We start from the raw sequence: 15572 nt of genomic DNA, 5'->3' as shown, positions 1-15572 counted from the left end.
GGGGGGGGGGGGGGGGGGGGGGTGTTTGCTGTCCTTCGCAGCTGAAGTTTCGCCACTGAGGAACAATCTGCGTTCCGCTCCCACAGCGGGCTGAGGTTGATTAGCTGCAAATCCAGCGGGAACGCTGAGTGCAGAGCGGCTTCGCTGAAGGAGCTGAAACCGAGCAATTAAAGCTAAAAGAAGGGGAACACTAGCCGAAAGCTAAGCGTAGCGAAAGGCTGGCTAAATGCTTTAAAGTAGCTAAATGGTAGCTAGAAGCTCAAAGCAAAAAAAGGCTAGCTAAAAATCAAGAAGTAGAAAAAAAATAGCTAAAAGCAGCTTAAGGTTAGTTAGCAGCTAAAAGTATCAAAAGGCTAGCTAGACTCGAGAAACAGCAAAAGGCTAAAAGTAGCTAAATGGTAGCTCAAAGTAGTAAAAGTCTAAAATGAAGAAGTACCACAAGAGTAGCTAATAAGTTGAAATAACAGAAGTTTAACTGAGAGCTAAAAGTACCAAAACACTAGCTAAAAGTAACAAAAGGCTAGCTAGATTCTAGAAACAGCAAAAGGCTAGCTAAATGCTAAAAGTAGCAAAATGGTAGCTGGAAGCTCAAATTAGTAAAAGGCTAAAATCAAGACCACAAGACTAGCTAAAAGTATCAAAAGGCTAGCTAAAAAAACTTGAAATAACAAAAGGTTAACTGAGAGCTAAAAGTACCATAGCACTAGCTAAAAGTAGCAAAAGGCTATCTAAACAGACGAAGAAACCCCTGCGGAACGTGACGCATTCGAATCCGGTTCTGACGATCCCTCACGGCTAATGAAACCAGGAAAGCCCCGTTTTCTTTCCGTCTCTGCCTGGTTCGTGGAACTCGTCCGCCGCGCAGCTGAAGCGGCGGCGGTAATTAAAAGCCGAGCATGTTAAGGAATCCAGATGGCCTCCCCGCCGCGCTGGAAAATATTGTATTTGGAGCCGAGTCATTGTTGGTGCATCGGCTAAGAGCCGTTATCTCCTGAGGGATTAGGCTGCCACAGATCCAGCTAATCATGGCGGGATAACGAGCTCGCTGCCGTCCCAGCGGTCTCCTCCCTGAGCCGCAGTCAGGCCCGCTCGGCCAAAATTCAAACTCCCTGAACGTCGGGGCGGAGCTTCTCACTTCCCTTTTCAGATGAGATTCCTGGTTCTGAAGGGGATAACGGTTCCTTCCTGTGTGTGTGTTTGTTAGCGAAATATCTCCTGAACCACTCGGAGGATGCTGAACGAACCGATTCTAAAGCCATCGTTGGATACACATCTACGGCTGATTGACTACTGGAGGGAGCTTGATTCAAGATGGCCGCCACAGCCAAGTGGCCCTAAAAAAAAAAAAACCAAAATGGCTATAATCCTGTTGATTTTACAGATGCTGACCTAAAATTTGGCATGGTAGTAACTGAGTCTCAAACGGCACGCGTTCAGAGCGCTAACAGATTGAGCGAAATCTTTATCTAAAATTCTGCTATTGACTGTTCTGCAGGCAACTCTGTCTGTCTGTTAGCAAAATATTTCATAAACCCCTGAATGGATTTTAATGAAACTTTCAGGAAATGATCTATTGACGTACCTCTAGAAATGATTAAAGTCTGGAGCCAACCCAGTTCAAGATGGCCGCCACAGACAACTGACCTTACAAAACACAAAAATAGCTCTAACTCTATCAGTTTTACAAATATCGACCTAAAAATTGATACAGTAGCTGAGAGTCACCCCTTTTATCTGTGACTACTTGTTCTATTGTTTATTTTTATTTTTTGCTCTTAATTTTCCAGGGCAGCGTCGCGTCATCGAGAGGTAGTGACCTCGGTGATCATGTCGGACCCACCGCGAGCCATGTCTCCCACTCGGACACCTCGGCTGCTCCGAGCACCAACGGGAAAACACCACTGGAGGAATTTGAAGGCGTCATCCACGCTATGGCACAGGTGCGACCAGCTGGAGCGCAAATTTAACCTTCAGCAAACGATATCTGCTACGGCATCACGATGTCACATGGAGGGGGCGGGGTCTAACTTCAAGTTTGGATGTTTACCCCAAACTAGCACTGAGAGATGGCACGAAAATGTGTGTGCGTGTGTCACAGGGGCGCCACGTGACCCGCGTGGAGCTGCAGAAGCCGGCGTCGGGAGGCCTCGGCTTCAGCGTGGTGGGCCTGAAGAGCGAGAACCGCGGCGAGCTCGGCATCTTCGTCCAGGAAATCCAGCCCGGGAGCGTTGCCCAGTGGTGCGTTTCGGATCAGGAAAAGCACGGATGGCTCGAAGGATGCGGGAAAAAAAAAAAAAAAAAAACGTGGGGAAAAAACATTTTGCAAACTGGTGGTCCCTGGGGCCATCTCGGGCCTCCAAGGTCACCGAATTCGGTCCACGAAGTATTAAATTATTCACAAATTTTTATAGTCCAAGAAAAGAATCATCGCTCATGCCGTGTGATTAGACCTGCAACAGGATGTGAGAAGCACTTTTAGGCTTGAAATTTGGAGTTCTACGGAAGGCGATTGTTCAGTTTTTTGCTGTTTTCTCAACCAAACAAAATCTGTGTTTCTAAGTGAATGTATGATAGTCCAAAGGTTTCAATCATGATCTATATATGGTCAGCGCTGACTCTGTGTAGCAACACAGACGTTATTCGGTTGATTGTAGTGACCACAAAGATGGCTTCTCTCTATCTGGGCCTTAAGCAGATTTTAAAAGATACTTGATTACAGACTTTTCCTGGTGGGAAACAGATGTTTAACCATTACCAGTAAAAAGCATAAATATTAAAGTTCCCCGCCTTAAACGTCAACTTCACACCTGACCCTTCCTTGGTCTTCATGATGCCGTTTGCTCGCGCCGGCGTTGCGTCTTGTCTCCGCAGCGATGGGAAGCTCCGAGAAGCGGACCAGATCCTGGCCATCAACGGTCGTCCGCTGGATCAGAGCGTGAGCCACCAGCAGGCCATCGGCCTCCTGCAGAGCGCCTCGGAGACGGTGCAGCTCGTCGTGGCCCGGGGGCCGATCCCCCAGCTGACCAGTCCGGTGGTGTCCCGCACGCCTTCGGCTGCGAGCACGCTGTCGGCCCACTCCAGCGCGGTAGGAGAACCTCCACCCTGTTTGGCTGAACCCAACACGGTCAGTCACACAGTGTTGGTTTTTCATTTATTTATTATTTATTTCCCTCCAGTGGCAGCATGTGGAGACAATCGAGCTGGTGAACGACGGGACCGGGCTCGGTTTTGGGATCGTCGGAGGCAAAACCACCGGAGTTATCGTCAAAACCATCCTCCCCGGAGGCATCGCCGATCAGGTGAGTGCGCCGACAGGCAGTGCGTCTGTCGTCTGGGTTCGGCTTCAGCAGCGCTCGGGCCAAAAAAAACAAAAACAAACAAAAAAAAAACATGCTTCTTCTTCTTTGTTTTGAACTCAGGACGGGCGCTTGCGAAGCGGGGACCACATCCTGAGGATCGGAGACACGGACCTGTACGGCATGGGCAGCGAGCAGGTGGCGCAGGTCCTCCGGCAGTGTGGCAACAGGGTGAAGCTGGTGGTCACCAGGGGCCCTGCGGAGGAGACGCCCTCCGCCGTCATGTCTGTGGTGCTCCCCACCGTCACCGAGCAGCAGGTAGTCACAACTTTTATCCAGTTCTTTTAAGATTCGTCCCAAAACTACCCAAGGAAAACAAGTTCCAGACCTGTATTTAAGAAAAAGGGGAATCCCCAAACTTCACGAGGACCAGATGTCATACGAAGGGATTTCCCGGCGCTACGGCAGAGCATAACGGCCAATTTGAAAGGGAGTTAAAAGGTTATAAGACGAAGGATTATTTCCGAGGACACACCTGTTGGAAAACTTTGATTTGAAAGGTGAATTAGGAAGATTACCTGCTGCTTTCCAGACTAGGATCGCCAAATGGTGACTTAATGGCAAAAAAACTTTATTTTTTTGCTATTTTTTTCAAACCAGCTGACCATATTTCATTTATTTTTAAATGAAGCATAAAGGTACGCAGCTGACCAACAGCTCGGAGCAACAGGTTCAGGAAGGAAAAGGGAAAATAAAAAAATAAAAAAGTGACTATAAAAGCGTGGATTGGTGATCGTCTTCTTCCTAACGACCATCTGTCTGTTGGCTTCCGTTCGGCTTTCCGTTGATGTCCACCTGTTCTGATTGCTGTCCTCGCAGGCCGGCGAGGAAGAGGAGGCCGAGACGTTCGACGTGACTCTGACCAAGAACGCTGAGGGACTGGGGATCACCATCGCCGGCTACGTTGGCGACAAAAACTCAGGTGAAACGTTTTAGCATCTCGGTCACCGTAATCTAACCCCGCCAAGCAGAAATGCAGATCACTTGTGATGTCGGTGCGCCTTCTCCGGGTCGGGGAAGGAGTCCTGCCCCGAGTGGAGGAGTTTAAGTAAACCGGGGGTCTTGTTCACGATTGATCGATTTGCAGATAGGTGCGGGCGTTGTACTGTTCTGTCGCGGTGAAAAGAGAGCCGAGGCAAAATTTACCGTTTGATCTACGTTCCTGCCCTCATCTATAGTCACGAGCTTTTGGATAGTGACGTAAAGATCGAGACTCCCAATTAATCAAAATGAGTTTTCTCCGCCGGAGTCGTCTGGGCTCTCCCTTAGAGATAAGGTGAGAGGCTCGGTCATCCGGGAGGGGGGCTCAGTATAGAGCCGCTGCTCCTCTGCATGGAGAGGAGCTGGTTGAGGTGGCCCTGGACGCCTCCCTGGTCAGGTGTTCCCATCACGTCCCACCGGGAGGAGAACCAGGACACGATGGAGGGACTATGTTTCTCGGCTGGCCTGGGGAACGCCTCGGGATTCCCCCCCGGAGGAGCCGGTCCAAGTGGCTGGGAAGAGGGAAGTCTGGGTCTCCCTGTTTAGGCTGCTGCTCCCCCCCGCAACCCGACCCGGATAAACGGAAGAAAATGCCTTCAAAGCAGCCATTTTGCGATTCTGATACTATATATTTTTGATACGTTGCGCAACCCCGCATGCCATCATGCGGCGCCTTCATACAAGCCGCGCTCTGAAGACATGAACCGATCGGAGCGCCGGGGCGGATTTTTTGTGCCTCTCACTCCAAACAGCCCTGGAGAGACGCCGCGGCTTCATCCGTCGGCAGATTAACAGTTTTTAATGACGGTTTGATCCCCTTCATCAGCTGGGGAAAAAGAGGGTTTGGCAGGAGAGCCGGTGAGCGTGATCCGACAGACCGAGTGAGGGATGGCCGAGCAGCTGCCAGAAACGCTCTCATAAAACACCGTCCGTGGGGACGGGGGGGGGGTTGGAGCGCGCCGGATGGTGAAGTCGGCGTTGTCTTGATTAAAATCACTGGCAACAATAAAAACTACAAATGAGCTGTTTTTCCATGTGGTTCCAAAACGTTCATTTTTTTTTTTTTAATTTCCATCTGGGGAAATGTAAGCCGGAGTAACTAACGGGCTGCTGAACTCTCTTGGCAGGAGCAGATATGGTTTTAGGAACTTTTTAAAAAAATTATTATTACCCTAAGTAATCAGAGAATCATGCCTGCTTTTAAAAGAAAGTAAAAGAAATAATATGAAAAGTAAAAATGTTTTAAGGCGATAAAGCCAAATTTCCTATTTGCAGCATTTGTTTGTCTCAGTGGTAAAGCTGTGAAACGGGCCCAAACCATGACACTACCACTAGATTTTAACAGTACGAGTTTTTAAAAAATACTTTTACTTTTTTGTTTTATTACTATTATTAATAATATTATCTGAAATGATGGTTTTCTGTCTTTGTTTTTATGTTTTTGGCTTCCCCTGTTGAGCACTTTTGGGTGTTATGTAGAAATATTGTGATAGTCCAACAGGAAGTGGCCCCAGGCTGGACAGGAAGTGCTACAACTAGCTGCTGCTGTGGCTGTTCATGTTTGCAAATAACCATGCAGACTTGAATGGCAGGTGTAGAAGTTTATAAAACAGCATTTATATCAATATAGTATTTCTAAAATCGGGTGGTGGTAGTGTCATGGTATGGGCCTCCTTCACTGCCCAAAAAAAAACAATAAAAATTGATGTTTTCTTCCCTCTGTGCTCTTCTAAATAAACAATGTAAACGTGTGTGAACTCTTCAGGATCCCCCTTTAATTTTACGTCTTGTACTGACTCCCCAGAGCCGTCGGGGATCTTCGTCAAGAGCATAACGAAGGAGAGTGCGGTGGACCAAGATGGCCGAATTCATGTTGGGGACCAGATAATAGCTGTAGGTTCACTAATTCTACTCTGTGATTCAACACTGTTCTCAGCGGCGTCAGAGAAACCGGACTTTCTGAGCACCGTATGATTTTAATGACGTTTTCTAAACAAGCTGAAGCTGAGTTGTCAAAGCTAAGAGAAGCAGGAGACTAGCTAAATGCTATAAAGCAGCGAAACACTAGGTAAAAGTACCAAAATGCTAGCTCAAAGAAGCAAAATACGAGTTAAAAGCTAAAAGTAGCAAAAAACAGAGAGGTTGCTAAAAGTAAAGCCTAACTTAAAGCTAGAAATATCAGAAGGCTAGCTAAAAGTAGCACGATGCTAGCTAGAAGCTAAACGTACCAAAATGCTAGCTCAAAGAAGCTAAACACAAGTTAAAAGCTAAAAATCCGGAAACCGTAGCTAGAAGCAAAGAGGTTGCTAAAATTAAGGCCTAGCTAAAAGTAGCACGATGCTAGCTAGAAGCTAAACGTACCAAAATGCTAGCTCAAAGAAGCTAAGCTCTAGTTACAAGCTAAAAGTAGCACAATGCTTTTAAAAGCTAAAAGTAGCAATGCCAGAAGTATCAAATGGTTAGCTAAAAGTAGCCAGAGGTTTGTTCAAAGTGCTAAACTGCTAGCTAAAAGCTATAACTAGCAGAACAAAAGGCTAAAAGCAGCTAAAGAAGACAATAACAGAGCAAGTCCGATGAAGCAGATTTGAAGGAGAACAATGTTTTTGGGGCAAAGGCAGAGCTCTGAGTGTATTTTTATGTTCCGTCTCCGGAACGAGCTGAAGCTGCACAAAACATGCCGAAGCGGTCAGACTGCAGAGAAGACGAGAAACTTAAAAAAAAAAAAAAAAAAAAAACAGGAAAAAAAAAACAATAAATGGGAACGATGAACGGCAGAAACAGGCTCAGAGTTTCCACAGTCAGACGCGGAGTTTTGAATAATTCATAATTACCCGACAGAAACCAGGTTTGTTTTTTGTTTTTTTATTTTATTTTTTTTGTGACGGTGAATATAATGAAGCGTTTAATTAACACACTGAGAAAATCTGTTTGTCATTTTAACAGTAGAGCGCAATTACGGCGTATTATTTTTAGTTGCAACTCTTGTTTTGTTCTCCCTGAGTAATTGCTTTAATAGTTTGAATCATTTTTGATTCGTCGCCTGCCTCTGCAGAACTAATTAAGTAAGTTGGGGGAACACTCGTGGGCTGCGTTCGCTTTTCTGTATGGCCCCCCCCTGGGATTATGGACGCTCGAAGCAAGCGTGAGCCGAGTCTCGATTAAGGGGACGCCGGCCCTCCTTTTTGGTTACGCCACGCGGTCCTGAGCGGTCCTCCTCCCCGCAGGTGGACGGCGTAAACATCCGGGGCTCCACCAATCAGCAGGCGGTGGAGGTGCTCAGACACACCGGCCAGACGGTGCGACTTAAGCTGATCCGACGGGGCTTTGGGGCCGACGGAGTCCCCCCCGTCGTGACTCCCGGCGGCGTCCCCGTCCTGTCCCCTGCTGCCACCGTCCTCACCGTCCCCGCCGCTGCCGCCGCCATGAGGGAGCTGGAGCTGGAGAGGAAGAAGGCAGAGGAGCCCGTTCAAGGTAGGACGGCTGAATTTAATAAGAAACTCATATTGTCTGCAGCTAATAATTAGTTGGAAAATGTGTCTTTTTATGTGTAAATGTGGCTCCAATTAGAGTTTTAATCGGGTGAAAGATTTCGTCTGATGATTGGCGCCAAAAAGTCTTTTTTTTCGAATGGACCGTAGGACATCTTTGGTGTGGACGTTTTTACTGACAACTCTTCCTATAAAGAAGTTAAAAAATTAAAGTCGGGGAACGCAGAAGGGTGGAAGAAGTTCCGGCCGACACTTAAAAAAAACAGGCGACACTTTTTAAAGGGACAGTCTGTTCGTTTTTGGCGCCCATGCTAACGGCTAGCCGAGCTAGTGCCCTGTTTTATTTATATTGTTTTCCAGTTTTATGAAACAACTCCCTCTCTGCTGTGAAAGAACGCAGCGTTAGCTAACATTGAACCTCGAGACCAAATGGCGGCCCGGGGGCCACATTTGGGCCCGGCAGGTGAGCTCAATCCGGCCCCACGGATAAGCTCATTTGAAACGAAACTAGATTTTTATTTTTTTTTAAAAACATGAAATGGCAAATACCTGTCAGAGAGGTAATCCTGTTACGTAGAGGATCTATGACAGTCCGCCTGCCAATGAGTCCAATTCAAATAAAACCAAATTTTCAATGAAATTGACGTAATGACGATAACTGCCGGATGTCTGTCGGCTCTTTATCAGCTGGACGGATCCGACTCCGCCCAGAAATCTCCAGCTGGGAGGAGTTCGTTTTTGTGGGACTCGAATTGGAAAAAGTTCAGTTTTATCGTTAGGATTAGAGGATAAAAAGGTTTTGAATACCGTGCCGCTTTTTTCCACTTTAAAACAACACGACCGCTGCGCGGAACAATGGAAAAGAGAAAGGAAAGGAAACGACAACAACAAAAGTAGGAGCTACAGAAAACGATTGAAATCGTAGAAGTTAAAAAAAAGGGAAAGATGAAGCCACAGACGATGGGTCAAAAGGCCACGGAGAAAAAGAGATGGAGCCCGCCTGACCTGCGGACCTGCAGCGGCAGCTCGTTCCACGTTTCACGAGCCGGAACCGCAAAAAGGGCTCGGTCTCCTCTGGACTTCTAAAATGTCTTCGGGACAGTCAACAGTAAGGGGGAAGCAGCTCAGACAAATCAAGAGGCTTAAAAAACTTTTAAAAAATTGTAAAAATGGATTCGAGACTGAATGAGAAGCCAGGAAGGAGGCTAAAACTGGAGTCGTGTGCTCTCGTTTGTGGCATAATAAATGCAAAAAACCAGTCTTGTACCTTAAACGCATCACAGTTGAAACGTCAACAGAAGCAGAACAAAAGTGGAGCATGAGTTGGACTTCAGTCGGTTCCCTGAATCCATTCGAGTGCCACTCATCCGTCTTGGGGAAAGGAAACCTCCAGCAGTTAAAGACCGAACGATGAAACCAGCGCTCCCCAAAAACCGTGGAAGGAGTTTTTTTTTGGTTTCGATCGTCCGAAAAGGCCTCCGAAGCGTTCCTGCGAAGGTCCTCGTTGGACACGAAGTCCTGCGGAGACGTTAGGAAACGTAATGACGATTCTTTTATTCAGCAATTCCTTTTAAATGTTCCATTTAAACGGACTAAAACGCACCTTAAAAACAAACAGATCTGAGGGAAGAGAAGAAACAGAACCCCGCCGTCACGTTGCTCCAACTCCGAGTTCGATTTATTCACTGGAAGATCAGCGGGGGAGGACTGCGTATAAACGTCATGTTTGCTTTAATAGCTTTTTTAGAATATTGGCAGTAAAGAAGATAGACTGACAGTAAACGGGAGAGGGTTCGGTCTCCAGCTGTTCCCGCGGAACCTGCGGGCTTGTTTCCGAAGCAGGGGAAGCTCCTCGCGTGCGTTACTCAGTGTCAGCGGTGATCGATGGATACGGGAAGCCATTAGCTTTGGCAACAGGAAATTGAAAAAATATAAAAACAAAAAACCTGCACAAAGACGTACGCCGAACAGATGGCAGACTCGGGAAGATTTTATTTTATTTTATTCTTTCTCAGGTGCTACGAACTGTCTGAGAGAAGAACAATTACAAAGTTTGGACTCGTTTTCGTTTTTTGTTTTTCTCTGAAATGAGTTTCAATGAATTCCTTTAGGAAACAGAAATTAATGTAAGAGATCCCCGACTCGTCCCTCGGTGCCGGGTCGTAAAATGGGACGTGGAGTGGTCATTAAATTATTAAAAGGATTTAATTTAAAACAAAACAAAAAAAAAAAACATAAATTGTCGTGACACTTTTACGGTGATCGGTTAGTCTCTTTTAGCCCAAACTACCAGTTTTATCTTTTCTTTTTGTAGGAAACATGCTGGTGTTGAAGTGTGATTCGGTGGGAAAACCTGAGGAGATTTAAGAGTTTTAGAAAACACACAAAAAAAACGGATAAATCTCTTTATTCACCTCCTGATTTGATCTGACCGCGATTCAGTGTGATTATAAAATGATGATCTTGAAATGTATATGTCTACGGCTTCTTCTTCTTCTTCTTTTTTTTTGTTTATTTTTTGGACATACATAAACACTAACGTCTAATAAAGAGTTTAAAATAACATTTTCTGACCCCTGCTCAGGCTGCAGTGCGAAGAAAGCGAAAAATATGGACTTTATTTATTTATTTATTGCCATAATTGAGAGTTGAGTCCATAAAGACGCCATCTAGTGTTCCCGGTAACTAAAATAAAATAGAAAAGCTTCTTAATCTGGCTTTAAATCAATGTTTTCTATCAGGGTAGTCTTCAGAAAATGATCCGTTTACCGTATTCTTCGGGATAAGCCGCACCCACTAACTTTAAAAAAAAACCAAATTGCATACAGGCCTCACTTGTCTTTAAGCCGCAGGTGTTCATGTTGTAGTATGAAGTATTTACACAGAAAGATTTTTTAAAATTTTTAAATAAATTCTTACCGGTAACACACACAAATATGTACGATAAATGCTTTTCCCTCCAAACTGGTGCCTGTAACACGGCTGGTTTAAAAATAAATAAATAAATAAACACAGTAGCCTGCAAGGAAAAGTCATGGATCGCTATCTTCTTTCTGACTTTTAGAAACCCGTTGGGTGGATCGTGAAAATCGGGGTTTTTTGGACGCCGCTCTGACGGGGGGGTAGTAGCGGTTTATAGTCTGGAAATTTTGGAATCAACTTTTTTTTTTTCTCTCTGCCAGCTGCTGTTGAGCCCAGGAAATCCCACCGTATAATGTTTAGCGTCATTGTGAAGCTCTGGGATTCCCACCTCTTTTTTTTTTTTTTTTTAAATGCAGGGCTGGGCAGCAGCCAGCCTCTCTGCCGACTCTCAAAGCGGCAGCGCAGATTAATGCGAACAAAAATCAAAACGTTTTGACATTCGGGCGTGGGGAAAAAAAAAAGCCTCGATCCCCTCTTGTAAACAGTGTTCGATGTGTCCCATAAACAGAGTTTATGTTGACTGAATGACCAGCTGTATTGAGTTTTGGCCTGAGAGATCCGTACTTCCTGTCCCCTCAGCCGCCGCGGTCGAGGAGCGTCAGCCGACAACAGGCGAAGGATCCGATGCCGGCCCAGCCGCGGAGCAGCCGACGGAAGACAAACCCGGTGAGACGCCGGGAATCTGCTGCTCACACCTTGGGCAGAGAGGGACCATTGTTTCAGAAAACACAGTGTTGGACAATACTGGGACGGGGGACAACAGTTCAGCCGAATCGTGTCTCGTTTTCGTTTTATTTGGGTTTTTAAAAGTTTCATTAAAATGACTTATCGTCTCATATTATAGGCACTTTGAATATAGTTTAAAACGAGTGTGTATGGTGCCAAATTGCCGCCATTTTGTGCAAAATGAAAGCGTTTGCTGTTTCGTCAAGGGTCGAAGTTAACTCCGTTTGAAGAGGAAGAGCTAATGAAGAAGTGGCAGGAGATTCTTGGTCCAAGCAATGAAGTTATCGTAAGTTTTTATTTTAATCGCCCGATAATGTGATTGAGTTGTTTTGAGTTGTTTGAATTTGTTGCCATCTCATTTGAAATTTTTCATCTCGTGTATTTTAGCCTGACGCTCGAGACCCGAACTAATCGGTGTTTCCTCATTAAGACGTTTAGAGCAGAACGTGCAGATAAAAACCCCGCTGTTGCGGATTTCGCAGATGATTCTTTGTCGCCTCGACAGGTGGCCCAGGTGGAGAAGTTCACCGAGAGCAGCGGTCTGGGCATCAGCCTCGAAGCCAGCAGCGGGCGTCACTACATCCGCTCCGTCCTTCCCGAGGGACCTGTTGGACGCTGCGGCAAGCTGTTCAGTGGAGACGAACTCGTCGAGGTGGGCGGCTTCCTTAATTAAACATCGAGGCGGCAATTGTTGCCGCCTAAAACTTCAAGAAGACGGGACTTTTTTTTTTTTCTCCCCTTCTGCCGTCAAACTAGACCAGGGGTCTCCAACCCTGGTCCTTGAGGGCCACCATCCCGCATGTTTTCCTTGTTTCCTTGCTCCAACACACCTGATTCAGTGCTTAAATCACCTCTTCATGTTCTGCAGAAGCCTGTAAATCACCCATTGATTTAAATCAGGTGTGTCGGAGCAGAGAAACACGTAAAACATGCAGGACGGTGGCCCTTAAAGACCGGGATTTGGCCACCACTGGTCTTGAGTTTTGGGAGTTTTCCGGTTAGCAAACATTGAGCTCGGACTGAAACAACTAAAAGCACCCGCTTCCCATTTTTAGGTCAACGGTATTTCCCTGATTGGCGAAACCCACAAAGAGGTGGTGGGAATCCTGAAGGAACTTCCGGTCTGCGTCTACATGACCTGCTGCAGACCCGCACCTGATCGCCGGACTGACACGGGTGCCGTCCAGCCGGATTCGGAGGTTCTGTCGGCGTACGCCTTAAAGGTACCGGCTTTGGGTTCGATAGCCAACGTTGTCGTATTGGTCGCAGGTTCTCGTTTTTTTTTTTTTGTTTTAGAACTTTTCTGGAGAAATTTCGAAGCGGCTACGGCCCCCAAACCCAACGTTCTTCTTTAAGGCCCGATAATAATTTGGGACCCACTTAATGTAATAATCTAAGGCGACAAAATGGTGACTTTTTGGTGTAAAAAACAAAAAATATAAAACAAACTTTATCATTAGGGTTCCCATGGTAACCACAGTTTCACAGTCCTTGACAGCACTCTTAATAAAAGGGCAGACAGCAACGCAGAGCAGAAAGTAAGCCTCAAACAAACAGTGAAAGTGTGAAAACCATACCTTGTGTCGAAGGATTTCCTGAACTCTAAAGTGCCGGAAGGGTGCGGTCGTCACACGTGTCTATTTTAACGCGTCGACAGTGTTTTATGTTAGAGACGTGACGAGTCCGACTACGTTCCAACCCTCACCTGTGGTCATGAGGTTTGGATCATGGCAGAAAAGAACGAGATCCTGAATCCAAGCTTCCTTCATAGGGCGGCTGGGCTCAGCCTCAGAGATCAGGTGAGGAGCTCCGTCGAGTAGAGCCGCTGCTCCTCCTCTTCGAAAGGAGTCAGCTGAGGTGGTCCTGGCATCTGATTAGGATGCCTCCTGGACGCCTCCCTTTGGAGGTTTTTCCACTGGGAAGAGACCAGAACTCTCTGGAGGGATTATGGATCCTCTCTGGTCTGGGAACGCCTTGGGATCCCCCAGGAGGAGCTGGAGAGCCTCGCTGGGAAGAGGGAGGTCTGGGTTTCTCTGCTGGACCTGTTGCCTCCATGAGCAGACCACGGATAAGAGGTAGAAGATGGATGGATGGATAAATGACAAGCTTTACCTTTCAGATTGTATGAAAAGAAAAAGAGCTAGGATTTAATGGGAAAGGGACACTCCTCTTGCGACATGACTCATCAACCGGCATTAGCCCGACTCTCCGTCTCGCCTGTCTGCTTTCCGTGTCTTCGGCCGCCGCGGGTTCAGCCTCGGCGACTGAGCCGAAAGGTTTAGCGGCACCGCCTCAGCAGCAGCCAGTATCGTTTGCCGAAGATCTGAGACGTCTAATATAGCGTCCCTTTGTGGGGAGGAAGCACGGCATGGTGTTACATTGTTTTTTTTTTTTTTTTTTTTTGTGCCTTCTCTGTCTCCACAGAGTAACACAGAGCTCAGCGGTGCGGTAGCTGAGGACTCCGAGGTGAACACGGTTACGGCGACGCCGGATTGTATGACAGAGGAGGTGACAGGAGCTCCTTTGGCCATGTGGGAGTCGGAGATCCAGAATATCGAGCTGGAAAAGGGAGAAGGTGGATTGGGGTTCAGTATCCTGGACTACCAGGTAGGAAATCCGGATGAAACGTCGGCATTCACGCCGTTACTGTTCCTCCCAACTGTCAGTCCCCGTCCACGTCGGGGTTTAACCACAGCCGGTTCTTCCACAGGACCCGTTGGACCCCACCAAGACGGTGATCGTGATCCGCTCCCTGGTCCCCGGCGGCGTCGCGGAGAACGACGGCAGGCTGTTGCCGGGCGACCGCCTGGTGTACGTGAACGCCATGGACCTGGAGGGCGCCAGCCTGGAGGACGCCGTCCAGGCGCTCAAGGGCGCCAGGGCGGGAAAAGTTCAGATTGGGGTCGCCAAACCGCTGCCCGTAGGCACCGCTCCTTTCACTTTATTTCTTCCATACTCGTGGAGATTTCTCTGTAATATCTGTGCAGCTTCGGGCCAGGCCCCTTTTTTGTTTCGTTTCGTGTGCTGCCCAACTCGGAGCCCGGTCACAGAGGCTCGGCTTACGGGAGTCCTGAATTTTTTATGCTGGAAAAAAAAAATGGGCGGGCCGGTGCGGTGCTGCCTTCCACCTGCTGCGCTGTTAAAAAAAAAAACAACAACAAACAAACAAACAAAACCAGGCGCCCGATCCACGACATCTTAGTTTCACGCTTTGTCATCAAACCTTCCGGGCTCAGCAGCTGTCCCGTCCAGCGGCCACGTTCGCCCCCCACCCCCACCCCCCCAGGAGCTCTTTGAGCGTTGCTTCTCTCAGCCGAAAAAAGCCCCGCTTGCGTTTCTTTCTGCTGTAGAGCTGCATTTTTTTCGCTCGTATTGAATCTGCCTTCAGATTACTCAGCGAGACCTCTGGGCTGCCAGGGGTTAGCTGGATTACTGAGCTGCAGGAAGCTCTCCTGCAGGATGTGGAATGTACTTCTGAGGGGTATTTTGTTGTATTGCCTTTCAAAATTGAGTCTGATGTGTGTAATCCTCCCAATGTGCCTGCTTGCTTTTCATATATATATATATATATATATATATATATATATATATATATATATATATATATATATATATATATCTGTCTGGGCTGCATGCTACACAGAATCAATACCCAGAGCTCTTACTAAGCAAAAAAAAAACAAAAAACCTCTGATATCTTCAACAGCTTTTCTGTGAAAAAAGAAAATTCAAAGAAAGTCTCAAAAGTTTGGTTGTCCGTTTTGACCGGTTCATCGTTTTAACCCGTTGCTTGCTTTTCCATTTCCATTTCCATCCCCTACTAATTTCCGGTCAGGTTAAAACATTCCATTGAAGCCGGAGACGGTGAAAGAATTTCTCCACTCTTCCTAGGGAATATGTGGGTACTCCCACTCTCCACACCCCTACGGTGAGCAGGAAATAACCCCATCATCCACCATCATCCATTCATTTGACTTCAGCAGTATTTTGCTCCAAGAAGGAGAGGAGGAGGAGGAGGAGGAGGAGGAGGAGCTGGCTGAGGGCGGCCTTTACCGAGCGCAACCCGCATTGGTTAGTTAGCGTTTGGGGGGGGGGGGGG

The 15572-nt window shown here is 46.9% G+C and overlaps 1 protein-coding gene across 11 annotated transcripts in view; it reads left to right on the top strand.

Annotated features, from left to right (window-relative positions):
• Positions 1-15572, top strand: part of LOC108234862 (multiple PDZ domain protein) — a 50901-nt gene that overhangs the window by 4901 nt on the left and 30428 nt on the right. For 10 of the 11 annotated variants that reach the window (XM_017414422.3, XM_037976407.1, XM_037976406.1 and 7 more), the window contains exons 4-18: positions 1788-1940; positions 2099-2238; positions 2872-3085; positions 3177-3299; positions 3420-3614; positions 4176-4278; positions 6142-6230; positions 7562-7808; positions 11327-11413; positions 11680-11759; positions 11979-12125; positions 12529-12696; positions 13898-14080; positions 14184-14393; positions 15365-15544. In XM_017414422.3, coding sequence (XP_017269911.1) covers positions 1788-1940; positions 2099-2238; positions 2872-3085; positions 3177-3299; positions 3420-3614; positions 4176-4278; positions 6142-6230; positions 7562-7808; positions 11327-11413; positions 11680-11759; positions 11979-12125; positions 12529-12696; positions 13898-14080; positions 14184-14393; positions 15365-15544 — 2319 coding nt within the window. The remainder of the gene's footprint in view (positions 1-1787; positions 1941-2098; positions 2239-2871; positions 3086-3176; positions 3300-3419; positions 3615-4175; positions 4279-6141; positions 6231-7561; positions 7809-11326; positions 11414-11679; positions 11760-11978; positions 12126-12528; positions 12697-13897; positions 14081-14183; positions 14394-15364; positions 15545-15572) is intronic. The other variant, XM_017414428.3, reaches the window with a different exon arrangement.

Source organism: Kryptolebias marmoratus, linkage group LG7 (assembly GCF_001649575.2).
Source record: "Kryptolebias marmoratus isolate JLee-2015 linkage group LG7, ASM164957v2, whole genome shotgun sequence".
NCBI lineage: Eukaryota > Metazoa > Chordata > Actinopteri > Cyprinodontiformes > Rivulidae > Kryptolebias > Kryptolebias marmoratus.
The sequence above is the reverse complement of the archived record's forward strand: the minus strand, read 5'-3'. Positions and strand labels throughout refer to the sequence as shown.